The 16294-nt window shown below is 47.0% G+C and overlaps 1 protein-coding gene across 9 annotated transcripts in view; it reads right to left on the reverse strand.

The window, feature by feature from the left end:
* Large1 (LARGE xylosyl- and glucuronyltransferase 1) overlaps positions 1-16294 on the reverse strand; it is a 496807-nt gene that overhangs the window by 234582 nt on the left and 245931 nt on the right. For all 9 annotated transcript variants that reach the window (XM_058574193.1, XM_046429385.2, XM_058574197.1 and 6 more), the window contains 2 exons: positions 15418-15500; positions 3750-3873 (listed from right to left, as the gene is read on the reverse strand). In XM_058574193.1, the coding sequence (XP_058430176.1) occupies positions 3750-3873; positions 15418-15500 (207 nt within the window). The remainder of the gene's footprint in view (positions 1-3749; positions 3874-15417; positions 15501-16294) is intronic.

Raw genomic sequence — 16294 nt, forward strand, 5'->3', positions numbered from 1 at the left:
TGTTGATATGGGGACTTGGAGGCTGAAAATAAATGGGCCATGTAAATATCAGGAAGACCAATGAGCATTCCACACACCACAGAGATGGGCAGGCTGAGCGATCACTATTTGCAAATCCACACTAATTGGTCATTATGGAGACTCGTACCGGTCCATTGCGAATTTCCCACAGTTCATTTTTAATCATGCACCGATCCTTCATAAAGATCCTATTCCCTATTACTCAATCTCCAGCACAAGCAGATATAATAAGGGGCCCACAGGAGCATTTCTTAGAAACGCCATTTCCAACAGCTACACGAAGTGATTTCTTGGAGCTGTATCAAGGGAGGCCATCCTCTGTGCCCGCAAGGTGCCGTCTGACACGCTTATCTAACACAACTGCGGAACACAGCCTGAGCCTGCTTCTTTCCTGTTCCAACTCATTGTCTGATGTCATCTACAGGATGTTTCCACATGTGCCCTTCCTTGTAACTGTCATGGGAAAGCACTCATTCAGCTGTCACAGGGCTGCTCTGGGGACTTAGGCTGGTACAGATGGAGCTGCCTGATTTATGCCACTGTGTGGTCACAGGTAGGCAAACACCTAGCTGCCCACCTAAGCCCAAGGCACAAGAGGCCTCAAGAATGAAGACCTGTGGTGGGGACAAAGGAATCTGTGGCTTTGTCATTCTCAAGGACCCAGCTTTGAACTCATTGTGTATCACTCACACAGTTATCACACAAGGCATGAGGCATACGAGGGTGGTAAAAACCAGACAGGACCTGGTCATTCTGCAGTCTGTGGTCTAGGGGAGACAGAGACATTTACCAGCTCATCACACAACAGCACGAAAAAATCCACTCTAATGAGTGTCCAGGAGAAATGTATGTGATCCTACAAGAACATGTAACAAAAGAACCTCTGTGAGAGGAGGAAGGCAGGGTAGGTTTTCCTCTGTGAACATTGCTTCAGCCAAAGAACCTGGATTAACTACCAGTGGGGTGGAGAAAGGAGGCTGGGGAACAGCTGAACTGCCAGTAGAAACAGTCCGCTCGAAAGTGGTTGCTGTCTTACGAGGACTGGGAAGCCATGGTGGTTTTACCAGAGGAAAGGGGTAGGTCAGGTGGCCTTGCTTTATGGAAAGCTGACTCTTGCCCATGAATAGCAATTTGGGAGGGAAAAGGTGAGTGGAAGAGAAGGGTGGAGACAAGCCTGTATTAAAAAAAAAAAAGTTGCCATTGTGCTAGGGAAGATCACATGAGTTGGGAAGAGAAGGAGGAGGATTACAGGAATAGCAGGATCAAGCTAGCACATGTGATGGTTGGAGGCAGGGCAAGAGAAAGAGAGGAATTCCCAGGTCCCGATGAGCAGCTACGTAGATGACAGTGTCATGGGATGAGTGGGCTGGGCAGGGGCAATGGGCAGATGATGGCTGTGGCTGTGTTGAGCTGGATTCTGTGTAAATTATTACTACCGTTGTCATTATTATGGTGGAAAAAGTAAGTTCTCTAAAAATCTTTCATTCTCAGTGTCCTACTGGGTTCTGACAAGTCTCATGGGGCTCAGGAATGCAACAGAGGGGTGACCAATTGGTAGAGAACTATGCAGGTTTTAGGACTCTTCTCTTGGGTTGTCAGTGGTAGAGGCTGGGGGGAGAACAAGACTCTGGAGACTGTCCTTTTGAACCCTTCATATTGTTAAGATTATTATTTTTTAAGCCAGGGGAGCTTCAATTCCCGATGGATAAGAATTATATATGTAAAACAGTGGACAACTGGTCTACCTGTATGGACATGGGCACAGGAGTTGGAGCATCTGAGACCTCTGAGAAGCCCTGGGCTCCCAGGAGAAGAGCTTAGCCTAGGCTGCCTCACACTTCTGCCTCCCAACTACCAAAGGATTTCATAAAAGGCCACATGAGCACAAGCAAGCACTTTAAGTAGCATATAGCCATGAAGCAGAGGATTTTTTTTTTTAAGCAAGCATCACCTTGCTAAGTGGCCCAGGCTTCCTCAAACTCCTGGGCTCAAGCGATCCTCCTGCCTCCGCCTCCCAAGTAGCTAGGAGTACTACAGGTGCACACTACCCTGACTGAGGAGTTAGCATTGAGAACTGCCTGGTTGTGGGCACTGGTGGCCCTTCACCTGGGCCATTGAGGCTGTCCCTACTCACTCAACAGCGAGAGAACCAACCATCAGAACCACTTAGATGGTTCTTCAGTGGGAAACTGGGATTTGAACTGGGGCTTTCTTTCAATCTGCTGTGTTTTCTTGATAAGCACAGAGTACAGGTTTGTAAGGGCCGCAGCACAGAGAAGGGTGAACAGGGAGCAGGAGGCAGAGGCCTCCACCCGCGACAGCTGCTGCTCCTCCTCTCCCGTTGCTTCTCCCCATGGTGTTGGCGCTAAGACCCTGGGAGACAGAGTGGCTTGCTTTCACCTTAATTAGTGCGGCAATTTGCTAAATTTTGTTTTTCCCCTTTTAAGAGTGTTAATCAATTTTAGCTCAGAATAGATTGGAATGGCACACAAATTACCGCGACAATCCCCAAATGCTAAATTCTGAACATCTCGATCAACCTCAGAGCCTGAAACACGTGAAAAATCAGAAACTCCGGCTGGCATCTCTGTGATCTATTTAAAATGTTATGGCTCTGAAATGAAAAGATAATGGCTTTATAAGGTTTGAAACAAGCAATTTACCAGAATCAGCCTCTTGCCTAGGTGTTGAGTCCTTCCCAAGGTGACTGGAGACAAAGCATCAATGCGTTTCTGCAACGTTCTGTGTTCCTCTAATAATAACAATTTGCTAAATCCGCAAGCATTACAGGGCGCCTATTTTGCGCCAGAAATACTGAAAAGAATAAGGTGTGCTTCTTTTCCCCATACCCCATTAAGAATGTTGCAGTAGATAAACGAGAATAGAAAATGCCTTCCTATTCCCTGGGGAGGTTGGGGACGGTGCCGAGAGGAGGTGGTAATGCAACTGGGTCCTAATAGTGGATAGGAATTGTGACAAGGTAGGTGGGAAGGGCACATGGGACAGAAGGATCAGTATAAACAAAGACTCAAACACAGAAAAGAAGGCAAAGAGAACTGGAGGACTCCTCTATTAATCAGAGCTGGGAATGGGGGAAATTCTACAAAAATTACAAGAGATGGTGCTATTAGAAGAGGCAAGAGGCAGAAAGACAGGGCTTCGAATCAGAATGTGATCTCAGTCTCCATGCAAGCAAGGTGGCACTACGGAAGGACTTTAAGCAAGGATCTCATTTGGTTGAATCCCTCCGGTCTGACACATAATTATTCAGCATAGTGTTTTTAAAACATCTGCACATATATTTGCTCATTTGAGCCTCTTAGTTACACAGTGAGTTGAAATTTTAACCACCTTCCTACCATTGAGAAAACAGGGCCAGAGGAAGGTGACTCACCTTGCATCTTAAGACCAGTCAATGACAATACACAAATTCCAACCCAGGTCGCTCAGACTGAGTTCAGGATTTACCTCACTGGGGAACAAAATCCTCTCCAATCCTACCATGGAACACTTTCAGATATGGCCTCCCGCACTGAGGGACTGGCATGGATTCTGTGTTAATGGATTGGTTGCCTTAGTGCTCTCAGTAATAATGCCAACCTCTGTCATATCCTGGACATTATCCAGAGGAGCCCTGACATCTGGCACTGTGAGTCAATTTAAAGGGGCAGAGAAAAGCTCCCCATGGGGACAGGCCAGGGAGGCCTCGGGCTTCCTCCCTCCCGTACCTTGAGCTCATCTGCATTGTAGAAGTCCACGCGCACAGCGGGCACCATCCAGGTCTGGAAGAGCGTGGCCAGGATCTGCTCGGCGATGGAGTCAGCGATGAGGTGGAAGTGCAGAGGGTTCCGTCTGCAGGGGACAGGAGAAGGCCAGGGAGAGTTAGGCCCGGGAGTTCCAGCATCAGGCACATCCCTCCCGAGCTCCCACTTGCCAACAGCACTTGGAAAGTAATTACGGCTGGTAACCCAAGGGTGCTTTGTGGTGAGGACACAGCAGTGAAAGGAAGGAGGTCATTTCTCCGAACCTTGGTGTTTCAGAGAGGTGACTGGCACACACCACAGAAGGTATCAACGGGCCATCCAAGACAATCCTCTGTTACCAGAGGATGTGTGTTTGTAGAAGTCTCAGGGAGGGTGTAGGTAAGGATGTGGCCAAACATTATGTCTACCAGCTGGACATACGGGCATTAGTGCGGACACACACTGACAGAGGGGCCACGTCGTCAGGTCAGCTGTGGACAGCTGGCCAGACACCTCTCCCCAGGCACAGGGTAAGTCGAGTTTCCTGCTTGTTCTTCTGCAAAAGAAAATAGGCTTTCATGATGGAGTCATCTAGAGCCTTGTCCTCATGGAAGAGAGGTATTTGGGTCATGGGGTGCTCCCTCTCAAATAGATTAATACTGTTATTGTGGGAGTGGTTTCCTTATTAAAGGCTGAATTAGACCCTTGCTCTTTCTTGCCCTTCTGCCTTTTCCCATGTGATGACACAGCAAGAAGAACTTTGCCAAATGCTGGCATCTTGATATGGGACCTCTCAGCCTCCAAATTCTTCACTCAATAAATTTTTGTCCTTTAAACATTATTCTCTGGCATTATGTTATAGTAGCACAAAATACAGACACAAAGTCTAAAGAAGAGCAACAGGAAGTTGAGTCTAGAGGAATTTTAGGAGAAAAGATCTTACAAATGGGACAAAAATGGAACAGAAGAAGCCAAAGGCAAGAGAGCAGAAAGACAGGGTTGGTGACTGAGCACAAGTTTAAGAAGGGGTTGGCAAGGCCAGTTGCTGCTCCTGTATGGATGAATCTATGTCTGAAAATGATTACTAACCAAGAACAAACTGCCACACCTGTATAAACTGCCTAAGAGTGACAAACTGAGTAGATGAATTAAAGAGACAAGTGGCTCAGCAAACTGCCCCAAGGGAACCACTGCAGAATCCTGCAAATTCTCCCATTAAACCCTCTAAGGGAAGGGGAGCCCCATGAGAAGCTCCCCTTTCGGAAGCTGCCTTAGTGGTGATTGTGGCCCAAGAGAACATGAGTTGCTCAGTGGCCAGTGAGCTACCCGAAGGCCAAGGCAAAGGCAGGTAGACAAAGCCACAGCCATGAGGGATGGTCCATTTATCCCTCAGTGTTGGCACAACCACCTCCCAGTGTCGTACTAGCCACAGCAGTGTCTCACTCACGGAGAGTGAATACGTGTAAGCCCACACGATCGTCAGCTAATTGAGCCATGAGGTGGCAATACTAAACGGGCCAAGCTACGTCCAGCTGCTCCACCGTCAATGCTCTCTGCTCATCTGCTGGTGTTCTTTCCTCTGCAGAGGAGACCCTCTCCCTACTTGATGACCCCTGCCCATCCTTCAAAATTCTCCTTGTAAGAACTCTCCTCTGGGCCACCTTCTTGAAACCCTTCCTTATATCTTTCTCCTGCAAACTTGTTTGAAGAGTCAATCGCCCATCTGCATGGGGCCTTGGGATACCAACTCCCAGTCTACCACAAGGCTCCTGAAGACAGGGCCATCTTTTCATTCCCATCCACAGTGACCAGGAAAGAGCCTGGCAAATTATTAGTCCGCAATAAACATGTTCAACAGGAGGAGACAACAGTGACCCTCCTGTGTCAGCGAAAACACCATGCTAAAAATTAAAACCAGTACACGATACCCTCCACACGACAGTTCAGAGTCTATGCCTGAAAATGATTACTAACCAAGAACAAACTGCAACCTGATCCAGAATTCCAGGGTTGGAACACTGGCTTCAGCACTGTCAAGTTACTTCACCTCTCTAGACCTCTCTATCTCCTCTTCAAAACAGAAATGATATTGGTGAGTAATATCACAGTGGGTAATTGTGAGGATAAAGTGAGATAATATGTATATAAAGTGCTCAGTAAAGTACCTGGTACATAATAAGATTCTAATAAATGCTGACTATCACCAATATCACTTTACAAGATATTACTTTACAATATTACTTTACTACTTTTGCATCACCATTTCTAGTGCTGATTGATCCATTTTTAATAAAATATTTTCAATTAGTTCACCTATACATAGACAAAAAAAAATGGTGTGTGTGTATGTGGTGGGATGTGTGAATAAATGCTCAACAAATCACTATGAAGCCTTAACCACCACAAGGTACGTTTGGGATACAGCTGGAACGAGCTAAGAGCTCTCTCTCTCTTCGGGAGCTAACAATCTGGTAGAGGGAACTACAAGATCTTTAGAACATGTGCCATTCGGCTGGGCTGTCTCACGGAGCCACATAGCTTGTGAACAGAATGCCTACATCCTCATAGGCCAACTTGGACAATAATGGGAAGGCGCTCCTACAGTGGTGATCCACAACTTGAGCTATACAGACCTCTGCAGGAAGCAGAGGACAAGAGACCACTTCTCGGTGGTGGAGAATGTCGACAGCTTTCATGGACGATATGGCAATTAAACAGGAGCTCTGGGAGGGTGCAGAAGAAGGCTGGAGGAGGCATCCTGCAGTAGACAACAGAACAAGGGAAAGAGCAGGTGGGAAGAACAGAGCCTGCAGAGGAAAGGGGACAGTCCCGCCTGGCTGGATCAGACAGCATACCCTAGATAGCTCCTGTATGCCAGGAACAAGGAGGACAAAAGACGAAAGAGAGACAAAGACTTAAGGGTCGACAGGGCCTGAGGATGTGAATTCCCAAGAACTACAAACTTCAGATTATCCAACAGCAAAAGAACCAGATGAGGTCCAGAGGCTCAGCAGGCAGCTGATCAAAGCCGCGGTCCTGGGAGGTGATGAGCTGGTTGCAGAGCCAAGGAGAAGGGAGCAGGCTCTCAAGGAGGACGCTGCCAACCATCCACGGGGCTTCCCGTCTGTGTTCCTCTGCACTGTGTAAAGTCTCTCTCAGGAGCAAGAGTAAATGGGAAAAGAAACGCTCCTCGCCTATAGGCCAGGCCTAGGTGTCTGTACCATGAAAGGGGCTTGTGTTCTTGCCCAGCTTCCCTCAGTAGAAGGATAAGAAAGTGCTTATTTGGAGGACATATGGCCCCCACCCAGTGACACTGGCTCTGTCAGCTTCCTGGCATCAAAGGCTGGCCAACCAGCAGCAGCTGTGTGTCATGCCCGTCAAGAGGAATACTCAGAGGGGTCTACTCATGTTCCACTTTGGGGGACATCAAGAGAACTGTAACCCATCTCCAAATGAGACTGTGGTCCCTGTAAACAGCACTTCACGGTGGCCTTTCTAAGGTGCACCATGCCGCACGCAGTGAAAGTATCTGAAAACATTGTCTAGACTACATTTCGCAGAGCCCCTGGGTAAGCCAGAATGTCTCCCCTGAGCATGAACTTGCAAATCCTACTGCCAGCCAGATGGCCCCACAGACCCGTGGGATCCTTGGAATCAAGAAGGCCCCAATTACAATGCTGCAAACACACCAAGCTACTGATTATTTGTGGAGTGTTTGTGTATAACTTGCCTCTGCTCTAGAATTCAAACTCCAGGGGACAGAGACGTGGTATGTCACTCATACTGTACCATAGCAGTCCCCAGAACCAGCTGGCATATTGAGTGGGGACTCGAGTGTATTCTGAATGACTGCATCAATGAACAGCTCAGTTGATTCCCCAAACAGAAATCCCTTTGCCCTTCCTTGGTCTCTTACAATTTCTTCCTCCAGCATTTCCTGCCAATCCAAAGTGCTTGATTCCCTCAGCCTCACCAGCTCAGTCAGATTGGCTGAATATCTGAGGCGCTTAGGACAGAGACCGGCAGGTGGTAAGGACTTGGTAAACGTCATCATCCTTCTCCCATCTCCCATCTGGCGCCACCTCATGAACACAGTCACTCTTATTCTCCCTCTCTTCTCCCTTCAACCCATCTTCCATCTCATCAGTACAGTCTCCAAAATGATCACAGAACCTTTGGCCATCATTCAAGGCATAGGGTCTGGCCTCCTGCAAGGAGCTGACCTTCGAGGATCTCACCCTCTCTGCCTCTCAAAGTTCATGTCTTCCCTCTTCTTCCTCCAAGCCCACACTCCAGCCACGTGTGTATCCAGTTCTGCATGTGACCAGCTCCTGCTCCTCCTGCAGAACAAACCCCAAGGGCACCTCCTCGGGGAGGCTTTCCAGAGCTACCCCACCCAAGGTACCCCATCCCTCACCACTATCCTTGCCAAGGCCCTGTTTGGTTTCTTCCTAGCACTTGCCAATGCTGTGGACCTCCAAACTCAGCTTAGGTCTACCTCCTCCCCTCCTCTAGACTGTGAGCTGCCAGCGTGGAGCTTCTCCAGTTTGATGCAGTATTTATTCTCTTGATCACTCTCTCTCCCCAGTGCTTACAAAGTGCCTGACCATGGTGCAGTTCCAGGCTGAGCCATGTTTTCCTGCAGTAAGTGAGGTGGCCAGGTGGGAGGCCCAGGAGGAGTCCAGGCTGGTCCCTTCACTGGGAAGTATGGGAGGCTAAGTCCAATTCACAGGGACATGCGAGACAGATGATTCACATATGACAGAGCAGCTCATAACTTCTGACTGACAGCAGTCAAGATTACTTCATTCTCCGTTTGTGTGATTTCTGAGTCTTATTTCATGTTCATTTCATAATTCAGGAGGGTTGATTCCCCAGCCCCGTGACGGCAGAGGCCTGCACGTTCCAACATCAGCTACAGGCTGTGAACCTAGAGCCTATTCTCTCCTTCAAAGAATGATTAGCACCAGTTAGACAAGTATTAAGGACATATTTACTCCAAAGTGAATTTTACCAACTGAAGTTAATAGAAGCTCCTTCCAAAGGAATGATTTTCTCAATAAATGATTCAAGGCTATGGAGCTTTATACCTGTGAAACATCTAAATAGTCTTTTACGCCAGTCACTAATTGTACATGCATTTGGGGGAGCACTGCTTTAGACCCATAACAAGAGGTGTCTGGGGACAGGTGGCCCCACCTTGCTGGCCTGGCTTACAGCATCCCAGAGGTGGCTACAGACATCAGCTGTTCTCCTCCAACAGTCCTCGAGGTGCAGAGGGAAGTAAGCACAGTGCCTTCAGGGGTGCCTGCAACTTCTCTCCTAATGAGCAGTGCTCCTGCTTCCTCTGTTTCCTAAGAGGCTCCCCTGTTCCAGGTCTGGATGCAACAGACACAGGGTGACAAAGGAGCCAAAGTGACGTTTTTCTCCTGCTTTCCCTTTCTTATGCTGTGGGGAACAAACTGCAGCCCCCTCCAGGCCATCTGGGGTCTGTTGATATTAACATACACAAGAAGGCCTTAGGAGCTGAGATCATCTCTAATTATTAAGTTACGATGCAATGGCAATTTTAGGAGAAGAAAGAGCCTGTGACAGCCCTGCGAATGCTCAGTGAATCTGTGACACTTAGGAGATTTAATAGAACTCATTTCAGAAAATCACCGCAGCTGGGATGAGGGTTTTCAGCGTGAGTCCTTGGTCTGAGGGAGGTCAAGTGGCCTTGATGATAAGGGAAGATTCAAGGACAAGTCAGTAATGCTCTCCACGGGAGAAGAACAGAGGAGCTTTCTAGAAAAATCAAAAGGCCTAGTGATGCAGCAACAGCATGGAGGTGGGACTTAGCACAGCTACGGGGGGATCTTTGGATCAGCACCTGGGAGGAAACAAGCATCTTCACATCTCAAGCCCTTGGTTTCCCACCCATTTGCTGGACTAGCAGCATCCACTGTATCAGGCTGAGAAGTTCAAATGCAATAGCCCACGTGGAGCTCAGCAGCTCACCTGTCAGGTGAGTTCTCTTTGGACTCACATTTTCAGCATGGCCAAAGAGCACAGAGCTCCTCTTTGGTCACAGATGCTCCTCACTCATGCTATCGTCTTCAGTCTGTCCAGATGCCAGAAGCCCAGCCTTTAAAAGCTCTATGCATCTACACTCAGCACCTCAAAAACACAAGTCTGAGAAGGAGAAAGATAATTATGAAGATCACAATAATGAGCAGGATGTCTGTACTACCACCCAAATTGATGACTAAAACTAGAAACAAAAATAAAGATACTAAAGATAGTATCTTTGCTCTGGTAAAGAGCTCAGACTCGGAAGCTAGATTGAGGGGGCTCTAAGCTGGCCTGGACCACCCTCTTGGAGTCACCTTAGGTCATGACCTCACATTCTTGGTCCTGAGTTTCACTGTCTGGAAAATGACGTAATGAAGGAGGCATAGGGGATTCAGCACTTAGAACAGAACCTGATGCAGAGGGAGCTCTCTGGCAGGTGGGGAATGAGCCAAAGCGCAGTGACTTGCCTAGGTCACCAGCTCCTGCCAGGAGGAAACTAGCACCTCAGTGGGCTTCCTGTTCACAGTCAAGTCTCAAGCCCTCCTTGACAACCTGAAAGATGCTTCTGCAGGAGTGTCCTGGAATCAGCAATAAGACAACCACAGGCACATGCTGGCCACAGACACACTTTTACCCTCCCCGATCTCCAGGGGCATCAGGGAAGTTTTTAAAAACAGTAAGAAGAAAAACTGCTTGATATGCAAAGTAAGGGTAATAACTATTTTCTCCCTGCCAACAGGAATGCAGACTGAGCGAGCCAGTAGATCATCATGGCAAAAAAACATTAAAATTTTACAAGCCATCCACCCTCTTGCCCAGGAGGTAAACGCTTAGTTACTAAATAAATATTTATTTTCTCTGCCTGCTAAGTGCTGGGTTTTCTTCAAGAGCAGCAATATTTCCCAGTTGATTTACCATTGGGATTGGTGTTCCTGGCATTCTCCAAACTTTTCACTGAATATTCTTCTGCGGAGGTGTGTATTATGCTATTTTCTACTAATACTAAAACATCATCACATACACCTTGTATCTTTTTTTCTCATCCACCTTTTTTTTTAATCAACATAGAGGCTACATAATGACGGGACCCAAAAATATATGAAACGGAGAAAATATAAACAAAGTTCACCCAAACACAATTTGCAAAAGTGACATTTTCATATATTTTCTGCTATTTTCTCATCCCTGTATGTTGACCCTGTACGTGCGTGCATGCCTGTCTGGACACTGGAGTTCAGGTGACGCATTCCATTTTGAATTTTACTTTTGCTCATTTTAGATCATCTGCATTGCTCTGTGTGATGACATATTTTCTAAAGCTGAGTGCACGGTTTATTATAAGAAGATATTCAATTATTCTTATTGTTTTAAAATAGATTCAATATTTTTGAAAAGGTTTTTCTCTAGCTTGGGTCATCCTACAAGGACAAGGACAAGGCCTTTGGCATATATAATGAAATTTGTTTCCAAAACTTTACAGCAACAAATTTTCTCCGCGAGTATTGGTGGACAAGAGTGCTCACATAACTCTCTTACCACCTTTTAAAATGTAGAATGCCCACTGTCAGCACCGCAGAAAGAAAATTGACATAACGAAGCCACACTTAAGTGAAAATTTGCTGAAAATCCTGCACGGAAAATAAATATAATGACTGTAATTAACAGTGAAAGCCAAAAGAAGCACTGTGTGTCACTATTATTATATTATTAACATTAGGAAGGCTCTTCATTTGTCAACATATTTCATAATCATGTCTTAGTAAATCTCCATACATGTTTGGGAGGCAATGAAGCTATTTATAGCTGGACTTTCTGAGCTGAAAGTCTGTTCAATGTCCTTTTGTCTTGATGTCCCAACTCATTATCACCAGCACTTCAGTTCACACAATCCTTCTTATTCCTAGGATTTCAGAGACTGGGGTGGGCTTCAGTGGTATTTGGTCCAGGAAGATCAAGCAGCCATTCACAGAGTGGCAGAATATTCATTACAAACATTAAACTGCCTTTATTCCCCAAGCCCTGGGCCCGCATGGAAGGGAGTCCTGCCAGCAGCTGCTGACAATAAAACTGCTATTTTTAATTTTAACTTCTTTGTGCTGCATGGTGACTGTAGGAGTGAAAGTTTATACTCAACAGGGTTTTCACAATTTCAACAACTACTGGATGATGTGATCTGTAGCAAAAGCAACAGGAATAAAATTTATACTCGACAATAACCTAGGAAGATCCTGTGACCTTAAAATTAGTCATAATTGAGAAATAGCATAATTGAATATCTATAATCATGCAAATACCTTTTTTCAGAACAGTGGGCTCTTTCTATCAGGGAGACAGGCAACAAACACAAGCAGAGACTCACTCATCTCATCTGACTCAGGGCTCAGCTAACACGGCCCCTGGTTTCAAGCAGCCGGCGAAGGCTGCAGAACCACAGGAGGCTCAAACACGGCACAGCAGCCTGGGCCGTGTGGGACGCACATCCCCCCTGGAACCGGAAGACCACGGGGTTGAGCCCCATTGGCCATTCCTTCCCTGATAGTCCTCTTTCTTCCTCCAGTGGGCAACTGAAATCATAGTCCCAAGTGGACAGAGGAGGAAGAAGAGGTGGGAGATCCCTTCTCTAACTGACACTATTATGTAGGTTTCCTGCTCCCTTCTTCCACCAGGTCCCCACTGCAATAGGACAGCCAAGTTGATGTTTGGCTAACCTGCAGCTAAATACAGCCACCTGTGTGTGTGGTGGGGGGCGGTGCAAAAGAAACACCAAGGTGAGCGTAGGAAGAGGTACATGATGTAAACCAAGAAAGCTAAAGTGAACAGCTTCAGAGCAAAAGCTAAGTGATATAGGAACTAAAGAGTTTAAGTGACCCGCTGAAAGTCACTCAGCTGTGTGGTGGCAATTCTGAATAAAATCGGAAACTGAACTAAGTCTAGGCTGGGCCTGTCAGCTGGTTGATTGAATGAATGTATCTCCAGGTTCTTCACTACCCGAGGGCCCAGAGTCACATTCACCAAGCATCAAGATATTCGCTAAGACAGATATTTGCTAAGATAACGGAGGATACAGAAAAATAAGGTATAGTGAAGCCTACATTCTGCCACAGAAAACATACTTTGGATGGATACATAGAGAACAACGTAGGAAATACAACAGAAAGATGCACAGGGTACTGCCATCTGGTGGAAGAGAGGCCAACACCCCAGGTGAGGGGCACAGAAGGGCTCTCCGTTAAAGGGATACCTGTGAAGACTTCCATGGTAAGAGGTTATTATGATTTGTATCTGGAATGTCACCAAAGGCTCATGTGTTGAAAGCTTGGTCACCAATGCAGCCATGTGCAGAGGTGGGGCTGTGAGGAAGTGATTGAATCATAAGGGCTCTCATCTTCTCAGTGGATTAATCCATTGATGCATTAGTAATTTGATGCCTTTAATGGAAGGTGGAAGAAACTGTAGGAGGTGGGGTCCAGTTGGGGGAAGAAGACCCCTGGGGATGTCCCCTAAATGGTACATCCTGGGGCTGGGGTTGTGGCTCAGCAGGAGAGCTCTTGCCTTGCAATTTGAGGTACTGGGTTTGATCATCAGCACTACATAAAAATAAAGGTGTCGTGTCCATCTACAACTAAAACATAAAAAATAATAAGAAGAGAAGGGTATATCCTACCCCTTCCTCTCTCTCAGTCGGTCCCCTCTGTCTCTGTCACTTTCTTTCTTGGCCCCAGATGCCGTGAACAATGTCGCTTCACCATGCCCTTCCACCATGATGCTCTGCCTCACCAAAAGCCCCCCCAAAATGAAGCCAGCCAACAATGGACTGAAACCTCTGAAACTGTGAGCCAAAATCAGTCTCTCTTTCTCTAAGTCATTGATCTCAGGTATTTTGTCACAGCAACACAAAACCAACAGTGGGGGGAGCTGCCACTGTGGGTGTGGCAGAAGAAGAATAGGGATGAAGTGTTGAGATGGCCTGCCAGGAAGATCAGCCAGTGGAACCCCAGGAGAGGCCAGGGAGCTACGAGCAGCTCAGAGCTGCAGGGCATGAAGTCAAAGCAAGGAGAGGAGGGACAGGGATATGGAGAATGATCTCAGAGCCCCCCACTGTCATCATGTCATGGCAAAGAGGTTCAATTCTTTCCCCTTGATAAGGAAAAACCATTGAAAGATTGTAAGAGATCACAGCCACCTGTCTGAAATACAATGCTGGTGTCAGAAGAGGTGGGTCTGAAGGGCAGGAAGACATCTGAGAGTCAGAGAACAGGTATACCTAGGCTGTGACAGCCACAGTGGGATGCAGAGGAAGGGGTGGACCTGAGGGACATCTACGGAGAACCGCAAGGCATGATGACAGACAGCCTGGTGGGGGGACTGAGGGAGAAGGTGGAACCCCAGGGTCTCGCAGGGTTGGCATGTCTTGGTGTCACCCATCCCTAGTTGGGCCACATGTTGGGCCACATGTTGGGATTCAGGTGTAAAGCTTTACCCTGAACTCTGAGAGCTTCTCAAGACTCTGCTTCTGACGAGAACCTTCTGGAGCCGGCCTTGATCATCTGATATACCCTGCACTATTTATTGTGGATGAGCTTCCTCTGAACTCTTGGTAAGAAGTTAGCACAGAGCCGAGGACACCAGCTGGAAATGCAGACATGATTCTGGATGTGAGTATGTCTAGATGTCAACCAAAATGGTGTGAGGACAGAAGAAACGTCCCATGAGAGAGCAAGTAAATGGTGAAAGTTTAACTTAGGGAAGACTCTCGAGAGGCACCTCTGCTTCCAGGTGGATGAGAAACCAATTCTTAAACTGGTTCCATAACTGAATCCACCAGGGGCAACAAATATTAGCTATGGGCAAGTGTAGATTTCAGTTTAATATAAAGCAGGACTTCTCAACAGTCACAAATGCCCACAGATGGGCCAGAGAAAGTAATGTGTATTAGTTTAGGAGGGCTGCCATAACAAAATGCCCCAAATAGCTGGCTGAAATGACAGAAGGTTATTTTTCTGCAGTTTTGCAGGTTAGAAATTGGAGATCTCTTCAGACCACCCCTCCTGGTGTGTAGAGGGCTGTCTTCTGTGTGTTCACATGGTCTCCCTCTCTAAGGGTCTATGTCTTGATCTCCTTTTTCCTAAAAGACCTGTCATATTATATTAGGGCCCACCCAAATAGATCTATTTAATTTATACACTTCTTTTAAGTTCTTATCAGCAAACAGTGGAATTTTGAGGTACCAGGTTTAGGGCTTTGAGATATGAATTTTGGGGAGACACAAGACATAACCTTCCAAGGGGGGTACATAAAAAGAGAGATCTGGTGAATGGCAGCAGGGGAAGCTGCTTACAGCTTAGGTACAACTGAAGCACCTAATCTGGGGTGACTTGGAAGGTCCCTCGACATCTGAGAGCTACAACTCTCACCATGGCAAGGTAGCACCTAACTGTTGCCAGGAAACATTATGACCACAATAACCTTCCCAGGATTGGGGAGAAAAATTGTGTTTTCATGGCAGCAAGAAAGAAGGGTGAAATGTCACTCTTATTTAACCCTCCCCCAGGCAGCCAGGGAGATACCCCAGCCCACAGAATGTAAAGGATGCTCCTACCTGTGAAAGAGGACGGACTTGACCAAGGTGACGACGTCCCGGCTGGCATTGTATCCGGCACAGACGATGGCGACGTGGATCGTCTGGGAGGAGGAGAAGAACACAGGATGAACACTGAGACAGGAGGGAGATGGCCTTTCCAGAGTTGCAGCCCGGCAAGGAAGCAAAAGCCCTTCTTTTAAAGTTGGGATCATTAGACAACAAAGGGCACCATCTGCCTCTGCGAGAGGATCGCAAGACAGTTTTATTAAAGCCTTTTTAATCGGTTTATGGAGCTATCATCATTTGGAAGCCATTAAGACTCTTTTCAATTACATTTTGGGGATGAGAGAAATGGTGATTGGTTCAAATAGGCAAACACTGTGTCCCCTGCCCCCAAGCACAAAGACAAAGATGACTGGTAAAACAGAGGAGGAAGAAATACACCCTGAAAGGATGAATCAACCATCTGGGTCCAGAGGAGAGGCCATGGCTCACACAGTTTGTGAGTCTCTGAATCTCTCTTAGGTTAGAGTCAACGAAACAGTGACATCAGAGACAAAGGGGCCAAAATCTCCAGGTCCCCACTGGATGATCATTCAAAGAAAATCAAGACTGGAGGAATTGAAGGAAAACCTACAGTTCAGCAACTCTAAAATGATAGGAGCACAGGCTTCGGATGTACCATCCGCCCTGTCCTTGGACCCAGGGAAGCCACCAGAGTCAGCTGACTGACCGCACGGAAGGGGCATAACCCAGGTCTTACAGGCGACTGCTTGGAGTGAGGGAAGAACAGGTGTCAAGAGCAGAACACCTTGCTCAGCACACTGAGCTCCAATCATACCAAAAATGCCCTCTTGAGTGCCCAGGTGGGGCACCTGGGTGTCTGGGAGTGCTG

The sequence above is a fragment of the Marmota monax genome, unplaced genomic scaffold (genome assembly GCF_021218885.2).
Source record: "Marmota monax isolate L192 unplaced genomic scaffold, Marmota_monax_Labrador192_F-V1.1 WCK01_AAM20220418_F8-fsc00051, whole genome shotgun sequence".
NCBI lineage: Eukaryota > Metazoa > Chordata > Mammalia > Rodentia > Sciuridae > Marmota > Marmota monax.